Source organism: Pollachius pollachius (genome assembly GCF_949987615.1).
Source record: "Pollachius pollachius genome assembly, chromosome: 11".
Taxonomy (NCBI): domain Eukaryota; kingdom Metazoa; phylum Chordata; class Actinopteri; order Gadiformes; family Gadidae; genus Pollachius; species Pollachius pollachius.
Genome location: NC_136944.1, coordinates 21,994,203 through 22,010,726, shown reverse-complemented (window position 1 = coordinate 22,010,726; position 16,524 = coordinate 21,994,203). Strand labels below are relative to the sequence as shown.

Sequence of the window (16,524 nt, the reverse complement as noted above, 5' to 3'; positions counted from 1 at the left end):
TGCTTTTTCGGTTGCAATTGATGAGAGCACTGATGTAACAGATATTGCTCAACTGGCCATATTTATTCGGGGTGCTGATGAGACTTTGACAATCACCGAGGAGTTCCTTGAGACGGTGCCTATGAAGGACACTACAGCGAATGACATATTCAGCTCTCTCGTTGGAGCGCTGGACAAGGTCGGAGTGGACTGGTCCCGTGCCGTCAGCCTGGCTACAGATGGCGCACCGTCAATGGTCGGGAGAAGGGCAGGCGTTGTGACAAAATTCCGAAAAAAAAATCCCCAAAAATGGATAACGTTACGAGTGTGGTTGTAAAAACTGTAAATTTCATCAGAGCGCGAGGTCTGAATCACCGTCAGTTTTATACTTTTCTCAGAGATAATGACATTCAGGCTGGCCTACCATACCACACTGAAGTACGGTGGTTAAGCCGAGGTGCCGGGCTCAAGCGTTTCTTTAAGCTACGAGAGGAAAATGGACAGTTCATGGAGATAAAGGGTAGCCCAGTGAAGGAACTCAAATGTCCGCAGTGGGTGCAGGATCTTGCCTTTATGGTGGATATTACACAGCACCTGAATAATCTTAACAAAATGTTGCAGGGCCGCAAAAAAATTGTCACTCAGTATAACAACAGCATACGCGCATTCAAGTTAAAACTGTCACTCTGGGAGACGCAGCTATCTAGCGGTGAAACCGCCCATTTCCCATGTCTAACAGCCACACAGGGTGTGGGGGCGAGGGGAACAGAAAGCCATTGATGAGAAGGGAGGTCCGACCCAACACGGAGGGGGGGTCTTATCTCACCCTAGCCTTTCACAACATTGTGAAATGTGCTGCTACTCAGGATTTGACACCTGATAATGATGCACTCGTAAAGGCTAAAAGATGCCAAGTTTTAGGAGCCAGCAGCAGCAAATAGACTACAGTGAGAAAAAAAATAGCAAGTAGGCCTGGCCCTAATTCTTGTGATGCTCTTTCAGAAATGTTTGCACTCTGATGAATACAGATCTTTGAAAATAAGTTTACTCAGGTTTCATGTTAAAAGACAATGAATATTGTGCAGTATATCATTCTCAGCTTCAGTAGCCTACAAAAAAGTTTGACCTGATGTAGCCTAATCTCATTGCTCATACACTGCTATAACTTTGATGTTTGTTTATTTTATTTATATGTGCACATTTACATTTTCAAGGCAGTATGATAGCTTCCTTCATAGCTCCCACTTGAGTTTGTTTAGTGTGGTGAGTTGGTTCAGGTGTTCAGATGTAAAAATGTATTCACTCAACTCTATAAAAATAAACCAGTTGTTAATGAATGTGAAATGCATTTTATATCAATTACATTGGCCTATCTGTGAATAAATGTGTTGTGCTAATATATATCCTTGTGATCCATGATTATGTAGGCTACAAATGTAGGCTGAATGATAAAGCATAGTACTGAAAAACAAAGCTAAAGATTTGGAGTTGACGTAGGTTATTTTGCCATTATTTTACTGGTCCGGCCCACTTGAGATCAGATGGGCTGTATGTGGCCCCTGAACCAAAATGAGTTGGACACCCGTGCTCTACAGTATTAATAGTAATTTAAAGGAACTCTGGAGACTGTGAATAGTGAATCAAATGTATTTTTCCGCTTGTGATTTAGTGAATGTATGTTTCTTATTGAACAACAGTGACTAATAAATTTACCTTACTAAATCATAAAACTATTTATATGTCATAAACTCAATGGCGACTCTAGTCTGCAGTACCCGTTATAAACACTGGGTGTCAGGTTACATACGGTACCTTCAGAAAAAACATACAGAGTACGATTCGTAATTTAATGTCCCTGATGTGAAGTAATTGATCTTAGAAGGAACTTTACCGTAGGTTCCGTAGGCCCCGTACCCCGCGCCTTGCTTGACGGCCGCTTTGCCGGCCCCTGGGTTCTTGTAGCCTACTGAGAAATACATGGGAAATACAGGGGGCCACACATGAAGAGCCTACTGTGTAGGAGAGACAAAGAGAGCTTTGACAGAAACAGGTGACAGGAAGGCCAGTGACTCTGCAAGAAGTCGAGTCTTACCTCCGCCCAGTTGAGTCACAGGGTAACGTCCTGGGAAAGAATACAATAAAAATTAAATAACAACCCCCTTTCTTTTATATATATATATATATATATATATATATATATATATATATATAAAAGAAAATTGCATCACACCCGAGACAGTGTCGCCATGGTTACGTGTGATGTAATGGTCTCACCTGCCACTTGCCTCCCCATCTTGGCCCCGTTGCCTCGGCCCCCCAGGGCACCCAGAGCGCTGTAACCTGGGAGGGGACATCTTAATTAACCCTTAATTAACCATGAAATAACATCGTTATGGCAGTGATAAGCATTCACCCAGTTAATTAATAGTTAAATAATAGTGTAGTTATGGTTTGTTTATGTGTTCATGTTAACTAAGGTATTAATGTATGTATAATTTCAAATGGTTAGGGTTAACCCTAAGACACTCACTTATTATCTAATTAACGATACCAATTTGGTGTCTGCTACAATCTTATCCCCCGGGGACATTAAAGAAGTATTACTACTATTACTGGTAGTAATACTTCTAGTACTACTACTACTATTTGTAGTAGTAGTACTACTGCTACTAGTCGTACTAGTCTAACCCAATACAAAGTGAGTGAATATCTAAGACTAGCCTAAACACAATACAATACAAAGTGAGTGAATATCTAAGACTAGCCTAAACACAATACAATACAAAGTGAGTGAATATCTAAGACTAGCCTAAACACAATACAATACAAAGTGAGTGAATATCTAAGACTAGCCTAAACAAAATACAATATAAAGTGAGTGAATATCTAAGACTAGCCTAAACACAATACAATACAAAGTGAGTGAATATCTAAGACTAGCCTAAACACAATACAATACAAAGTGAGTGAATATCTAAGACTAGCCTAAACACAATACAATACAAAGTGAGTGAATATCTAAGACTAGCCTAAACACAATACAATACAAAGTGAGTGAATATCTAAGACTAGCCTAAACACAATACAATACAAAGTGAGTGAATATCTAAGACTAGCCTTAATACAATACAAAGTGAGTGAATATCTAAGACTAGCCTGAAAACAAAACAAAGTGAGTGATTATCTAAGACTAGCCCTAACACAATACAAAGTGAGTGAATATCTAAGACTAGGTCAGAGACAATACAATACAAAGTGAGTGAATATCTAAGACTAGGTCAGAGACAATACAATACAAAGTGAGTGAATATCTAAGACTAGCCTAAACACAATACAATACAAAGTGAGTGAATATCTAAGACTAGCCTAAACACAATACAATACAAAGTGAGTGAATATCTAAGACTAGGCTAAACACAATACAATACAAAGTGAGTGAATATCTAAGACTAGCCTAAACACAATACAATACAATACAAAGTGAGTGAATATCTAAGACTAGCCTAAACACAATACAATACAATACAAAGTGAGTGAATATCTAAGACTAGCCTAAACACAATACAATACAAAGTGAGTGAATATCTAAGACTAGCCTTAATACAATACAAAGTGAGTGAATATCTAAGACTAGCCTGAAAACAAAACAAAGTGAGTGATTATCTAAGACTAGCCCTAACACAATACAAAGTGAGTGAATATCTAAGACTAGGTCAGAGACAATACAATACAAAGTGAGTGAATATCTAAGACTAGGTCAGAGACAATACAATACAAAGTGAGTGAATATCTAAGACTAGCCTAAACACAATACAATACAAAGTGAGTGAATATCTAAGACTAGCCTAAACACAATACAATACAAAGTGAGTGAATATCTAAGACTAGGCTAAACACAATACAATACAAAGTGAGTGAATATCTAAGACTAGGCTAAACACAATACAATACAAAGTGAGTGAATATCTAAGACTAGCCTAAACACAATACAATACAAAGTGAGTGAATATCTAAGACTAGCCTAAACACAATACAATACAAAGTGAGTGAATATCTAAGACTAGCCTAAACACAATACAATACAAAGTGAGTGAATATCTAAGACTAGCCTTAATACAATACAAAGTGAGTGAATATCTAAGACTAGCCTGAAAACAAAACAAAGTGAGTGATTATCTAAGACTAGCCCTAACACAATACAAAGTGAGTGAATATCTAAGACTAGGTCAGAGACAATACAATACAAAGTGAGTGAATATCTAAGACTAGGTCAGAGACAATACAATACAAAGTGAGTGAATATCTAAGACTGACACAATACAAAGTGAGTGAATATCTAAGACTGACACAATACAAAGTGAGTGAATATCTAAGACTGACACAATACAAAGTGAGTGAGTTTCCTACTGACTTGCGGGCTTGGCTCCTCCCATGGCCAGGCTGGCGTCTAACCAGGTGGAAAGAAGAGGATTATAATAGGAACAGAGGGATGTAAACACAGTCAGCCCTCAGACATAAACACAGGCCGAGAGCTGAGCGGGGGGGGGGGGGGGGGGGGAGCAGATGTGGCGCTCCCGGCGTTCCAGACGTACCTTTGACCGGAATCCCCATCCGGCCCAGGGCGGACACCTGGGGTCTGACTCCTGGTGGGGGAGACGGGGAACACACATGAGGCCGCCTGCATCGCAACAGACCTACAGTGATGCGATCTGGGATGCTGGGGTCGCCATGGCGACCACAGCATCCGTCCCCCTGGGAAGAGGCCGCTCATGTGTGAATGGAGAGAGACTTGGTAGGAAATGTGAAATGGGCGGTGTTGTTTAATGTGTCTGCTGTCTGATGATGAGGAGGGTGTGGGGGCGAGGGGAACAGACAGCCATTGATGAGGAGGGAGGTCCGACCCAACACGGAGGGGGGGTCTTATCTCACCCTAGCCTGTCACATTTAGCCGTCCTGCGCTACCTCCCTCCCCCCCCCCCAGCTTTGATTCTCAAAGAGATGAGCGTATAAAAGCGTCGTCTTGGATCAAATCCATCGGGCTCAGGCCCCAGCAACCCCATCCCACCCCCACATACACACACCGTACACACACACCACACACACAGCACACGGTGCTTGGTTCCACCCCCATCTGACACACACTGGGGATATTTAGCAGAGGTCTGTGATCGTGGCTCTGAAGGCCTGCTCCAGTATCTCTGATCTCCTGATGGTTCGTTATGCTCCCGCTGAGACTCGCTGAGCTCCCATTGAACGGGACGTCTGAACTCTGAGTGTCTCATTGAGAGGATTCCTCTTGAGGACTGGGAACCCGAGAGGCAGAGAGGCAGAGAGGCAGGGAGGCAGAGAGGCAGAGAGGCAGAGAGGCAGAGAGGCAGAGAGGCAGAGAGGCAGAGAGGCAGAGAGGCAGAGAGGCAGAGAGGCAGAGAGACAGAGAGGCAGAGAGGCAGAGAGGCAGAGAGGCAGAGAGACAGAGAGGCAGAGAGACAGAGAGGCAGAGAGGCAGAGAGGCAGAGAGACAGAGAGACAGAGAGACAGTGAGGCAGAGAGACAGAGAGACAGAGAGGCAGAGAGACAGAGAGGCAGAGAGACAGAGAGACAGAGAGACAGAGAGGCAGAGAGACAGAGAGACAGAGAGGCAGAGAGGCAGAGAGACAGAGAGGCAGAGAGGCAGAGAGACAGAGAGGCAGAGAGACAGAGACAGAGAGGCAGAGAGACAGAGAGACAGAGAGGCAGAGAGGCAGAGAGACAGAGAGACAGAGAGACAGAGAGGCAGAGAGGCAGAGAGACAGAGCGGCAGAGAGGCAGAGAGATCTTGGCGTGCAGAAAATATTATATTTGAGCCGATACTTCTCAGCTGACTGTGACTCGAACGGTCTGTACACGTCTGTACAAGTACTGTACACAATTAACACTGTAGTGTAAAGCAGTTAGTCTCGTTTTTTATCATCTGAGTCACTTAAGTAACCTCAAAACAACTTTGATGTTTTATCTTCACATTAAATCAGTTATGAAATTGAGATAGTCATGGTTTCTGGAAAGTTTTGGAAAAAGTCTAATCGGTTAATAATTATTAAATCATAATGTGTATAGTTTGGGCAAAAAGCATTTATCAAATGAAAGAACCAAAAGTCCCCTGCTGCTGATTGCTAATGCAATTCAATAACACATTGATAATGATACTTATTTTTTCTTTTGCGGGCAAGTTGGCACCCAGATACAAACACAAGCAAAAGCACGTGCCAACTGCAGACGCTCCACCACAAGGCGTGCGAGTGAGACAGACAGCTTCTACAGGTGAAAGGGGACCATAAAGTTTTTGGAGTTACATTACACATCTTCCAAGTTAACAACCTTAAGGCAACAAGTGCTTTAATGCACAGAAAACTACAACGTTTCATTTTCATTTTCATGTGAGAAGGGTGCAAAGAAGTGTAAGTCACACTTTTTTTTCACAGGTCTCGGTGGTTCAACAGGAAACCGAGTTAACACATCAGGCTGCGACCAGTGCACACCCTTGTGTTTGTGTTGTTGTTGTTGTATAGACTCCAGTGTGCGCTTCAAAATACAAAAACACCCCCTATTTAAAACAAAGCAAACAAGTGAACTGTGCTAGGGTCTATTTGAACTTAACGAAGGATCATAACATTGTCACACTCACTTTGTGCGCGTATTAACAGTGGTGGTACGGTTTTAGGCGAAACATTGGAAAAGGATGTGTTCAATTAATTAGATGCCAAAAAGTATCAGACCATCTATCAATATAAAGATGTCTCCCACTGAATGTCCCTCCATGCATCTTCTACCCATCTCTCATCTCCTACCACCCATCCCTCCATCCCTCTCTCCATCCATGGACCCCCCCCCCATCTCCTACCATCCATCCATTATCTCCTACAAGCTATTCCTGCATTCCTCCATCTCCTACTACCCCATCCAGCCATCCCTCAAGGCTCCCCTCCCCCCTTCCCTCCATCCATCCCTCCACCAATCTTTCCACCCCTCCCCATCTACCTCCCTCCCTCCTTCCCTCCCTCCCTCCCTCCTCAGGGCTCCTACCTTTCTGCAGGCTGAGTCCGGTCATCCAGAGGACCAGCGAGGTTCGGAGGAGCGCTCTGGCCAGCATGGCTGAGGTCGAGAGACAGAGAGAGAGAGAGGAGGGAGAGACACCGGTGGACAGAGAGAGAGAGAGGAGGGAGAGACACCAGTGGACAGAGAGAGAGAGAGAGCAGGAAGGAGAGACACCGACGGACAGAGAGAGAGCCAACGTGGTCAAGTAAGTTCAGGAGAAGATGCTGGCCGGGATTCTGTGGACACTGGTTCCACTCTGGGGCGTGAGCCTCTTATATAGTCTCTCTCTCTCTCTCTCTCTGTCTCTCTCTCTCTCTCTCTCTCTCTCTCTCTCTCTCTCTCTCTCTCTCTCTCTCTCTCTCTCTCTCTCTCTCTCTCTCTCTCTCTCTCTCTCTCTCTCTCTCTCTCTCTCTCTCTCTCTCCCTCTCCTCTCTCTCTCTCTCTCTCTCTCTCTCTCTCTCTCTCTCTCTCTCTCTCTCTCTCTCAGGTAGTCCAGCCCTCTCTCACCCCACTGGGTAGCCCGGTTGCCCCCGGGCATTGTGGGTAAATGGGGGAGGTGTGGAGAGTGGATGAGGTGGATCCTATAGCTTGATGAGCACGTGTGCACCAGGTGACAAGGTTTCTGAAAAATGTGTTTGAAACCATGATTGTTTGTCCCTCTCTAGAGTCAAAGAACAACATGTTTTCTTGAATTGAAGTGGAATCACTTGGAAATTAAGATGATGCTAATTGTATAACACACACACACACACACACACACACAGTGTGTGTGTGCAAAGATTTTTAAGGCTAAAGCTATCTTACCCCTGCAGACGGTAGAACTATACCACGCTCAGCGCAGTGTGTAGGCCTACACCACTCTCTGCGCAGTGTGTAGGCCTACACCACGCTCAGAGCAGTGTGTAGGCCTACACAATGCTCTGAGCGCGTTGCAGGCCTACACAATGCTCTGAGCGCGGTGCAGGCCTACACAATGCTCTGAGCGCGGTGCAGGTCCTACACACTGCTCTGAGCGCGGTGTGTAGGCCTACCGTCCCCCCACAGGACGGGCCGGTCTCACCGCTAGCAGACCACCGCAGCGGCGATCACGGTGGCACAAGACGGCCAGACAATAACACAGCCCACGTCTGAGTCAACCCTTCCTCCAAACACCGTCCCCTCGACGGAGCCTCCAGGGAACTCTCTCTCAAATACAAATACTAGTAGTAGTACTACAGTATTACGAATGTTACTAGTAGTAGTCCTACTAGTGGTAGTACTACTAGTAAGAGTCGTTATACTGTAGTGCTACTACTAGTATTTGTATTTGAGAGAGAGGTCCGTGGAGGCTCCATCAGTAGTATTACTGCTAGTAGTACTACTAGTAACAGAAGTGATTCATCTTTAATGTCCCCGGGGGAATTAGATTGCAATAGTTAGGGTTAGGGTTAACCCCAAGTAATTATCAATATCATCTTCTAATAAGGGTTAGGCTTTACCCTAACCCTCTGTCTCTTTCACTATGGATGGGGGTGGTTTGATCGCACACATCAAGCCCCACGGGGAGAGAGGGTGAAATGAGGTGGCTTTTCACGATAAGGTGTCGGGGCGTGGAGAGGGGAGATGTAACGAAAGCCTTGTGGGTTTTGGACGACGGGAGACAGAACCATGGCGACGGTGGGATGGCTGTGTGTGTGTGTGTGTCTGTGTGTGTGTGTGTGTGTGTGTGAGTCTGTGTGTGCGTGTGCGTGTATAAATATTCGTGCGAGTGTGTGTCCGGTGTGTGTGTGTGCAAATCTAACAATGTGCATGTATAGATGTCCGGTGTGTGTGCCTGAGTGTGTGTGTGTGTGTGTGTGTGTGTGTGTGTGTGTGTGTGTGTGTGTGTGTGTGTGTGTTTGTGTGTGTGGGTTTCTTTGCAATAAAGTTGTGACTTTTCCAGCCTTAAACCACCATAACCAGGTGCGTTGCCACTGAGGGGAAACGACTACAATCCATCACGTTTGTTTCTGATGAGTATTTGCTTTGCGGGCCACAAACAGCGTCCTCGGGTTGAAGTGTGTTTTTAACTTCACCCTCTTCCCGTAGCTCTCCGCTGGGACCGGGGGGGGCCGGCAATATTAATGTTGAGCTCGACTGAGCGTCACCAAACACAAGGATCAGCACAGCGGAGCACAGAGAGGGCTGTGTGTGTGTGTGTGTGTGTGTGTGTGTGTGTGTGTGTGTGTGTGTGTGTGTGTGTGTGTGTGTGTGCGTGCGTGAGTGAGTGAGTGTGTGTGTCTGTCTGTCGGAGGGTGTGTCTGCACGTGTGTGAGTGTGTGTGTGTGATCGAGTCTGTGTGTGTTTGTGATCGTGTGTTTGGGAGTCTGTGTGTGTGTGTGCGTCTTTGTCTGCATGTGAGTGTGTGAGTCTGTGTGTGTGTTTGTGTTTGTCTGCACGTGACGGTGTGTTTGTGTGTGTGTTTGTGTTTGTCTGCACGTGACGGTGTGTCTGCGCGTGCACGCGTCTGCGTGCAAGTGTGTGTGTACGAGTGCGTCAGAACCCAGGGTCGCCTTAGGTAAGCTGGGAACACACAACAGAGAGTCCTCTCCAAGGTCAAGGCATCGTGTGAAATATGCTCGTTATAAATCACTCCTTCCTCACCTGGCAGCGGCGGCGGGCGGGCCGTACGCAGGCTGGGCTGTGGGATGAAGGACCCGCGCTGTCAGCTCACTCTGAGGAACGGGGAAACCATGAACCAAAGACAGGAGAGTCAGAGCGAGGGGATCAAGAGACCGGGGGAGGGTTAAGTAGTAATAATAATAATAATAATAACAACAATAATCATATATTCAATTCATATAGCGCTTTTCTGATAAGGTCGGGGTTGGTATGGGAGGGATCTCCAGAGGTTAGGATGCTGTATAGTGTCCCCTTTAACCCTGACCAAACCCGAGGTACGTTCAGAGGCCTCCAACAAACCTATACGGCAGGCAGTGTGTTCAGTACGGTACGTCTAGCGCTCCGAATAACACCCAACGTAAACCAAGTGTGGGGGGGGGGGCACCTTATGGGTGTCCTTCTGTTAGTACGGAGAGTGGGCCCGGCTGCGTAAGGAAACTCTTTCCACCTGAAGATGGACTCTTCCTCACTGACCTTTAAGTATATGGAAACTGTAGGTGCACGTAAACATTCCACGTCAAAGAAACGCCGGAGCCATGCCCCGACAATCTACCCAGAACCCTTTCTGCTCAGGTCGCCTCTGCTGAGCGGGACAAAGACCTTATTACGGGACCAACTCTTGTCCTCCAGGTGTTCTTTCCACCCCCCCCCCCCCCCCCCCCCCCTCTAAAGGTAGACATAGACCGATGCGGTCTAGCTGACATATAAAGACAAGTCAAATGAGGCAAAAGAGTTTTGTGTTCTGACATCAACACGTCGTCCCACTGTGTCTTCCGCAAGCCCGGACAAAGCACAGACGCTGGCGGGAGGATATATACGTTGGGCTGGCTGTGTGTGTGTGTGTGTGTGTGTGTGTGTGTGTGTGTGTGTGTGTGTGTGTGTGTGTGTGTGTGTGTGTGTGTGTGTGTGTGTGTGTGTGTGGCACTCTCTGCCAAAGCCAACAGAGATGTGCAGACGTTGACGCTGACTATCGCGGGGGGATAAAAGCTGGAGTGACTTCAGCCCTGGCTCCTCTACCAGACAGACAGACAGACAGACAGACAGACAGACAGACAGACAGACAGACAGACAGACAGACAGACAGGACATGCAGTTCAAATACAGTAAGCGTCAGTCATTAAACTTTCCGAAAAAAGTGACAGAGTTCTATTGAAGGACCCGTTGAAGACTTTGAGTGCATGAGGGAGTGTCTACTTAGTCTGCTGATTATACCGGGCCTGTTTGCAGCATGAATTTAAGTGAGTTTAAGTGAGTTTAAGTTCTGATGCATAACCTTCTGCCTGTACACACATTAACATTGAATGAGTGATATTGGCTACTATAAACTACTACTGTATAAATGACTGCTGTATAATAAGTGTAATTTATATCAACCGTATCGCAGGGCCAATTATTAAGCTGAAGTTGATGGTTCGTACGGGTTTAATTTATACCAAAGCGACTATTCAACAGTTGCTGGAGCCTCCCAACTGACGCCTGACAAGTGAAGATCAAATAGTGAGCATGCAGAAAGTTGATTAACCATGAGGTATATTCTGCAACTATAATTTCTACCCCTACAATTTCTGTCATTCATTCATGTGTACTGCTGAATTTAAAAACTTTAATATATACTGCGTTGATTTATCTGTGTGTGTGTGTGTGTGTGTGTGTGTGTGTGTGTGTGTGTGTGTGTGTGTGTGTGTGTGTGTGTGTGTGTGTGTGTGTGTGTTTGTGTGTGTGTGTGTTCATAGCTGCAGATCAGGTTCCCTGGGACTGGGTCCATGTGGGCCTCAAGTCAAGCAGAAGGCAGATCAACTTTGCTGATTGGCTGTCCAACATGTCAGTCAGACCCCCAATCCTTTTATGGGCAAATAACAGTTTACACCGGATAGTTTAAATAAATACCAGTTATGGATCGAAACATCATAAAATGCTCTAATACTCTACTTCAGTAGAGTGAGAACATATCTTAAAGGCCTTCCACCAACAACAACACCTCCCTACCCTCCCTACCTCCACCTCCCCCTAACCTTCCTCTTGTATTCTCCACCACTTGGTCGGCCCCTGCTCTTTACCAAATATAAACTTGTGTTTCTTGGCTCTGGGTCAGATCAGGACGAGGCGGAGCTACCAGTCCAGTCAACCCAGGACAGACTGAAGGACAGACAAACAGCAAGGCAGAAAGAAACATTAGGAAGTTAATCAAACTAAGGATTTAACAAAGACGCAAAGGAGAGATCAAGAGAATTGGAACCCGGCAAAGGTTTGATTTGTCTGATTTCTAAAATTTGACATGTGACTTTCATGTCTTGGTATTGATGTGGATATGTAGCAGTATAGGCCGGACTATAGGCCTGACCTTTTCGACCTCTCTTTCCCTTGGGATTGGACAACATCAGGCTATAAATCCCTATCTCACAACTACTTCTAGTGTATAGTTTATAGATTAAATGTGTTTAGTCTATGCATGGATTATGTGACAAAGTATGACAGACATTAACCCAAAGTTATTAGTCTAAACATATATGGTGTGGTAACATGTGGTTTTACACTCAACCCAACCTACATTTAGGCCTACAAATCGCTTATTTATTTTCATTACGTGCTTTACCTGACTGCTCCACCAGATGGCGCTGTCCCCCACTGCCGTGGCCGCCCGCAGGGTGTTCGCCGCCGCGGCTCATTCAAGCCAAGAAGGAGGGTCAGGTCAGCAACTGATCAACAAATCAAAAGTCCCATTTTTGAGGGGGATAGACCTGCAATAGATAGAAAATAATAAGATTGTTTAATGCAATTATGACAGCAGTGGCGCAGCAAAGGTTTCTTCTCAAGGCCGAAAACACTCAAGGGGCCCCCTGCAAAAAATCAATTAAATGACTCTTTAATGAATGGTCTCGGCATGGCAGCTATTAACTAGTGTCTGTAACGTGACTGTTGTGTGAAGCCCATTATACATTACAAACCTGAAGTTAAAAAAAAATGTTTAAAAAAAAGTTGAATATTCACCATCTGTGTGCTTCTGGTCTCCAACAGCGAGGACGTGGAAGATCCTCAGCTTTGTGGTGGCGTTGCCTGGCGTCACTGTCTGTATGGTCAACGCGTACCTGAAGATGCATGCCCACTCCCACGAAGCCCCCGAGTTTGTGCCCTATGCCCACCTCCAGCTGAGAACCAAGGTCAGTGGTGGGGTCTAATGGGCTATCACAGCTCACTGTACACCTTTAACGTAGGGGTGGGAATCACAGGGTACCTCACGATACGCGATACCGATAATATCGCCATGAAGCTATTCTGCATTCATCCAAATATTGTTGGACAAAACTATAACGATACATGAAGAATATATGTCTAACGATGAATACAAAATGACTGTGAAAAGGTAAAGCACTGTATTTCGGTCTTTATTCAAAGTCCAAACTGAGGTTTTTCAGTTACTCGTCTTTGGCTAGTTAACGTCCGTTCAAGTTTCTTTCATTCATGTGTTGAGCTTCACCTGGAAGAGCAATTTATTTTTAAATAGAAGAAAATTAAATAGATATTTGGCGCCAGTTTATCGATTCTCGTATCGCAACAAGAAGGTCGACGATATATCGCCGTATCGATATTTTGCCCCGCCCCTATTCAAACTTCTAAAGAAACGCGCCTTAAAGCACAGCCTTTCTATTGGACGCTAACGATGAGCTAACACGTCCACCCTGTTCCTCCAGAGATTCCCCTGGGGAGACGGAAACCACTCCCTGTTCCACAACCCCCACACCAACGCTCTCCCGGACGGATACGAAAGCTCCCACCACTAGGACCTCCTCCAGCGCTCCTGTGTGCGTTCATTCCCTCCAGTCTCCTCACGCTACACAACTCCTTTTTGTGTAGCGCTTTCGTCCGTTCATGCTGACTCCGGGATCAATTTGAGAATAAACTTCTCCTGAATGGTGATTTGTACTTTGAGTCCATTTGTTTCGGGCGGTTTCGGAGTAAATTCAATATGTAATGGGAATTGCTGTTAATTGCTTTGTTGCTGACCACATGGGAAATTAAGGAAGAGGATTAGGGGAAATTGTGATTTCCTTTTCAGAGTTCTGGGATTAAAGTCAGTACTCCAAAAAACAACAACTTTCTTTTCAATTCTGAGATTAAAGTCAGATTTCTGAGGTTAAAGTTAGAATTCTGAGTTCAATCTCAGAATGCTGACTTTAAAGTCAGAACTCTTTTTATTCTGACTTTAAACTAAGAAATCTGACTTAATAAAATAAATAATCACATGTGACCCTAATCCACTTAAGTAGAAAATACTAATTATGCTCAATCAACAATATTAAATTGAGTCACAACAGACTATTTTAGGGACTTGTACTTTGAAGGAGTCATTCAAGTGGTCGCCATGGTTTCGTCGTCGCATCACGACACAGCAAAAGCAGCAAGAGAGAGAGAGAGAAGTGATCTTAGACAATATTTATTCGGAGCCATACATCTAACAGGTACGTGTACACATATACTATATATGTACTTATATCTTTATTACACGTCTCTTCTCAATGCTGTGGAGCGCTCCGTTCAATTGCATGGGCCTTCCGGCGGTGAATTATTTTTTGTTTCTTGACCGTTGCTAAGCATATAATGAACGCTGTCAAGGAAAGTGGATTTTTTTGCCTCGTATTCACGTCTTTGGTATCACTCCGCAAGTAGTCCGGTAATTTATAAACCCCAGCGTATTTGGTTGCTAAGCGACGTCAACGATCAGCAGAGTATTTCTCTGCTGATCAACACTACGAATGGTAATTGTAAAAAGACACACCGTGTGAAGTTACTTTTTCGTTTTGGCAAGTAGCCGTGTAATAAACGGGACAATGTATAGAACGTCGACGGTCATTATCGGGAAAATAACCCCCTTCAGGGCGAACTGTACACCTCCGCTTCGCGTCGGTGTACTGTTCGCCCTGTCGGGGCTTATTTTCCCCATAATGACCAGCGTTCTATACATTATCCCTTACATATATTCGGCTTTAGCTTTATAAAAATGCATCATTTCAAAATTATTAAAAAGAAAAACGACGAGCCACAGGGTTTATTTTCGCCCTACCTGACTGCTCCACCAGATGGCGCTGTCCCCCACTGCCGTGGCCGCCCGCAGGGTGTTCGCTGCCGCGGCTCATTCAAGCCAAGAAGGAGGGTCAGGTCAGCCACTGATCAACAAATCAAAAGTCCCATTTTTTAAGGGGGTTAAAAAATAACAAGATAGTTGAATGCAAGCATGACAGCAGTGGCGGAGCAAGGGTTTCTTCTTAAGGCCGAAAACACTCAAGGGGCCCCGCAAAATCAATGCAATGACTCTTAAATGAATGGTCCCGAAATGGCAGCTTTTAACTAGTGTCTCTAACGTGACTGTGAAGCTCATTATACATGACTAACCTCAAGTTACACTCATTGAAAGCATATGCAAAAAAATATGTATCCAAAAGTAGAATATTCACCATCTGTGTGCTTCTGGTCTCCAACAGCGAAGACTTGGAAGATCCTCAGCTTTGTGTTGGCGTTGCCTGGCGTCGCCGTCTGTATGGCCAACACGTACCTGAAGATGCAGGCCCAATCCCACGAAGTGCCCGAGTTTGTGCCCTATGCCCACCTCCGCCTGAGAACCAAGGTCAGTGGTGGGGCCGAAGACCGCTGACAGTACGCCTTCAACGTAGGGGCGGGAATCACAGGGTACCTCACGAGACGAGATACATGGCGCACGATAGCGATAATATCGCAGAACAGCGATTCTGAAATTATCGACATATTGTTAGACAAACGATACATTACAATTTAGGTCTAACGATGAGAACAATATGACTGTGAAAAGGTACAGTGCTGGATTTCGGTCTTTATTCACAATCTAAACTGAGTTTTTCAGTTACTCGTCTTTGGCTGGTCAACATTCGTTCAAGTTTCCCTTACTCATGTGTTGAGTGCTCAACACATGAATGAAGGAAACTTGAACGGAAGTTGTCTAGCCAAAGACGAGTAGGCCTGCATCAATGAAGCAGCGACGCTGGGATCAGGGAAATCAGTTTAGAGCGCTTACTTTATTAATTAAATGAAATGTAGAAAAATATGTCTATATTTGGCGCCAGTGTATCGACGATATATCGGCGTATCTACATTTTGCCCCACCCCTACTCAAACGTCTGAAGAAACTAGCCTCAAAAGCACAGTTTAAGCACAGCCTTTCTACTGGACGCTAACAATGAGCTAACACGTCCACACTGTTCCTCCAGAGATTCCCCTGGGGAGACGGAAACCACTCCCTGTTCCACAACCCCCACACCAACGCTCTCCCGGACGGATACGAAAGCTCCCACCACTAGGACCTCCTCCAGCGCTCCTGTGTGCGTTCATTCCCTCCAGTCTCCTCACGCTACACAACTCCTTTTTGTGTAGCGCTTTCGTCCGTTCATACTGACTGCGGGATCAATCGAGAATTTACTTCTCCTGAATGGTGATCTGTACTTTGAGTCCATTTGTTTTTTGGAGAACATTGAATATGAAATAAAGTAACATTTAAAAAAAGTGTTGCTGCAGATGGGAAAGTTCAGAAGAGGATTAGGGCCACATGTAAAAAAGAAAAATCACCTTAAAGTCAGAATTCTGAAATTAAAGTCAGAAAAATAAGCCAAAAAAATCACGTGGCCCTAATCCTTTTCCGTAGGAAATACTTATTAAGCTCAATCCACAATATTAAATTGGGACATGAAAGACTATTTTAGGGACTTTTACTTTGAAGGAGTCATTGAAGTGGTTGCCATATTTCGTCATCCCATCAAGACAAAATTAAAAGCTGCGAGAGAGAGCGAGGTGAGCTTAGACCATATTTAT

The 16,524-nt window shown here is 44.9% G+C and overlaps 2 protein-coding genes across 2 annotated transcripts; both read left to right on the top strand.

Annotated features, from left to right (window-relative positions):
• Nucleotides 1-11,792: 11,792 nt before the first annotated feature.
• Nucleotides 11,793-13,598, top strand: LOC307083307 (cytochrome c oxidase subunit 6A, mitochondrial-like). The gene is made up of 4 exons (XM_079747148.1): nt 11,793-11,935; nt 12,300-12,378; nt 12,706-12,848; nt 13,380-13,598. The coding sequence occupies exons 2-4, from the start codon at nt 12,300-12,302 to the stop codon at nt 13,467-13,469; spliced, it is 312 nt and encodes a 103-aa protein (XP_079603274.1). The 5' UTR covers nt 11,793-11,935; the 3' UTR covers nt 13,470-13,598.
• A 1,167-nt stretch (nt 13,599-14,765) lies between these two features.
• On the top strand, nt 14,766-16,016 carry LOC307083032 (cytochrome c oxidase subunit 6A, mitochondrial-like; the record flags this gene model as incomplete). The annotated part of the gene is made up of 3 exons (XM_079746825.1): nt 14,766-14,844; nt 15,168-15,310; nt 15,927-16,016. 3 exons carry the CDS (start codon nt 14,766-14,768, stop codon nt 16,014-16,016), a joined length of 312 nt encoding a protein of 103 aa, XP_079602951.1.
• Nucleotides 16,017-16,524: the final 508 nt, after the last annotated feature.

What these genes read in the sequence shown, in the direction of transcription:
- LOC307083307 (XM_079747148.1), top strand. Translation starts at nt 12,300, where the DNA reads ATGGCGCTGTCCCCCACTGCCGTGGCCGCCCGCAGGGTGTTCGCCGCC. An exon ending in AAGCCAAGAAGGAGGGTCAG is followed by an intron (nt 12,379 to 12,705) that starts GTCAGCAACTGA and finishes GGTCTCCAACAG; the next exon opens with CGAGGACGTGGAAGATCCTC. An exon ending in ACCTCCAGCTGAGAACCAAG is followed by an intron (nt 12,849 to 13,379) that starts GTCAGTGGTGGG and finishes CTGTTCCTCCAG; the next exon opens with AGATTCCCCTGGGGAGACGG.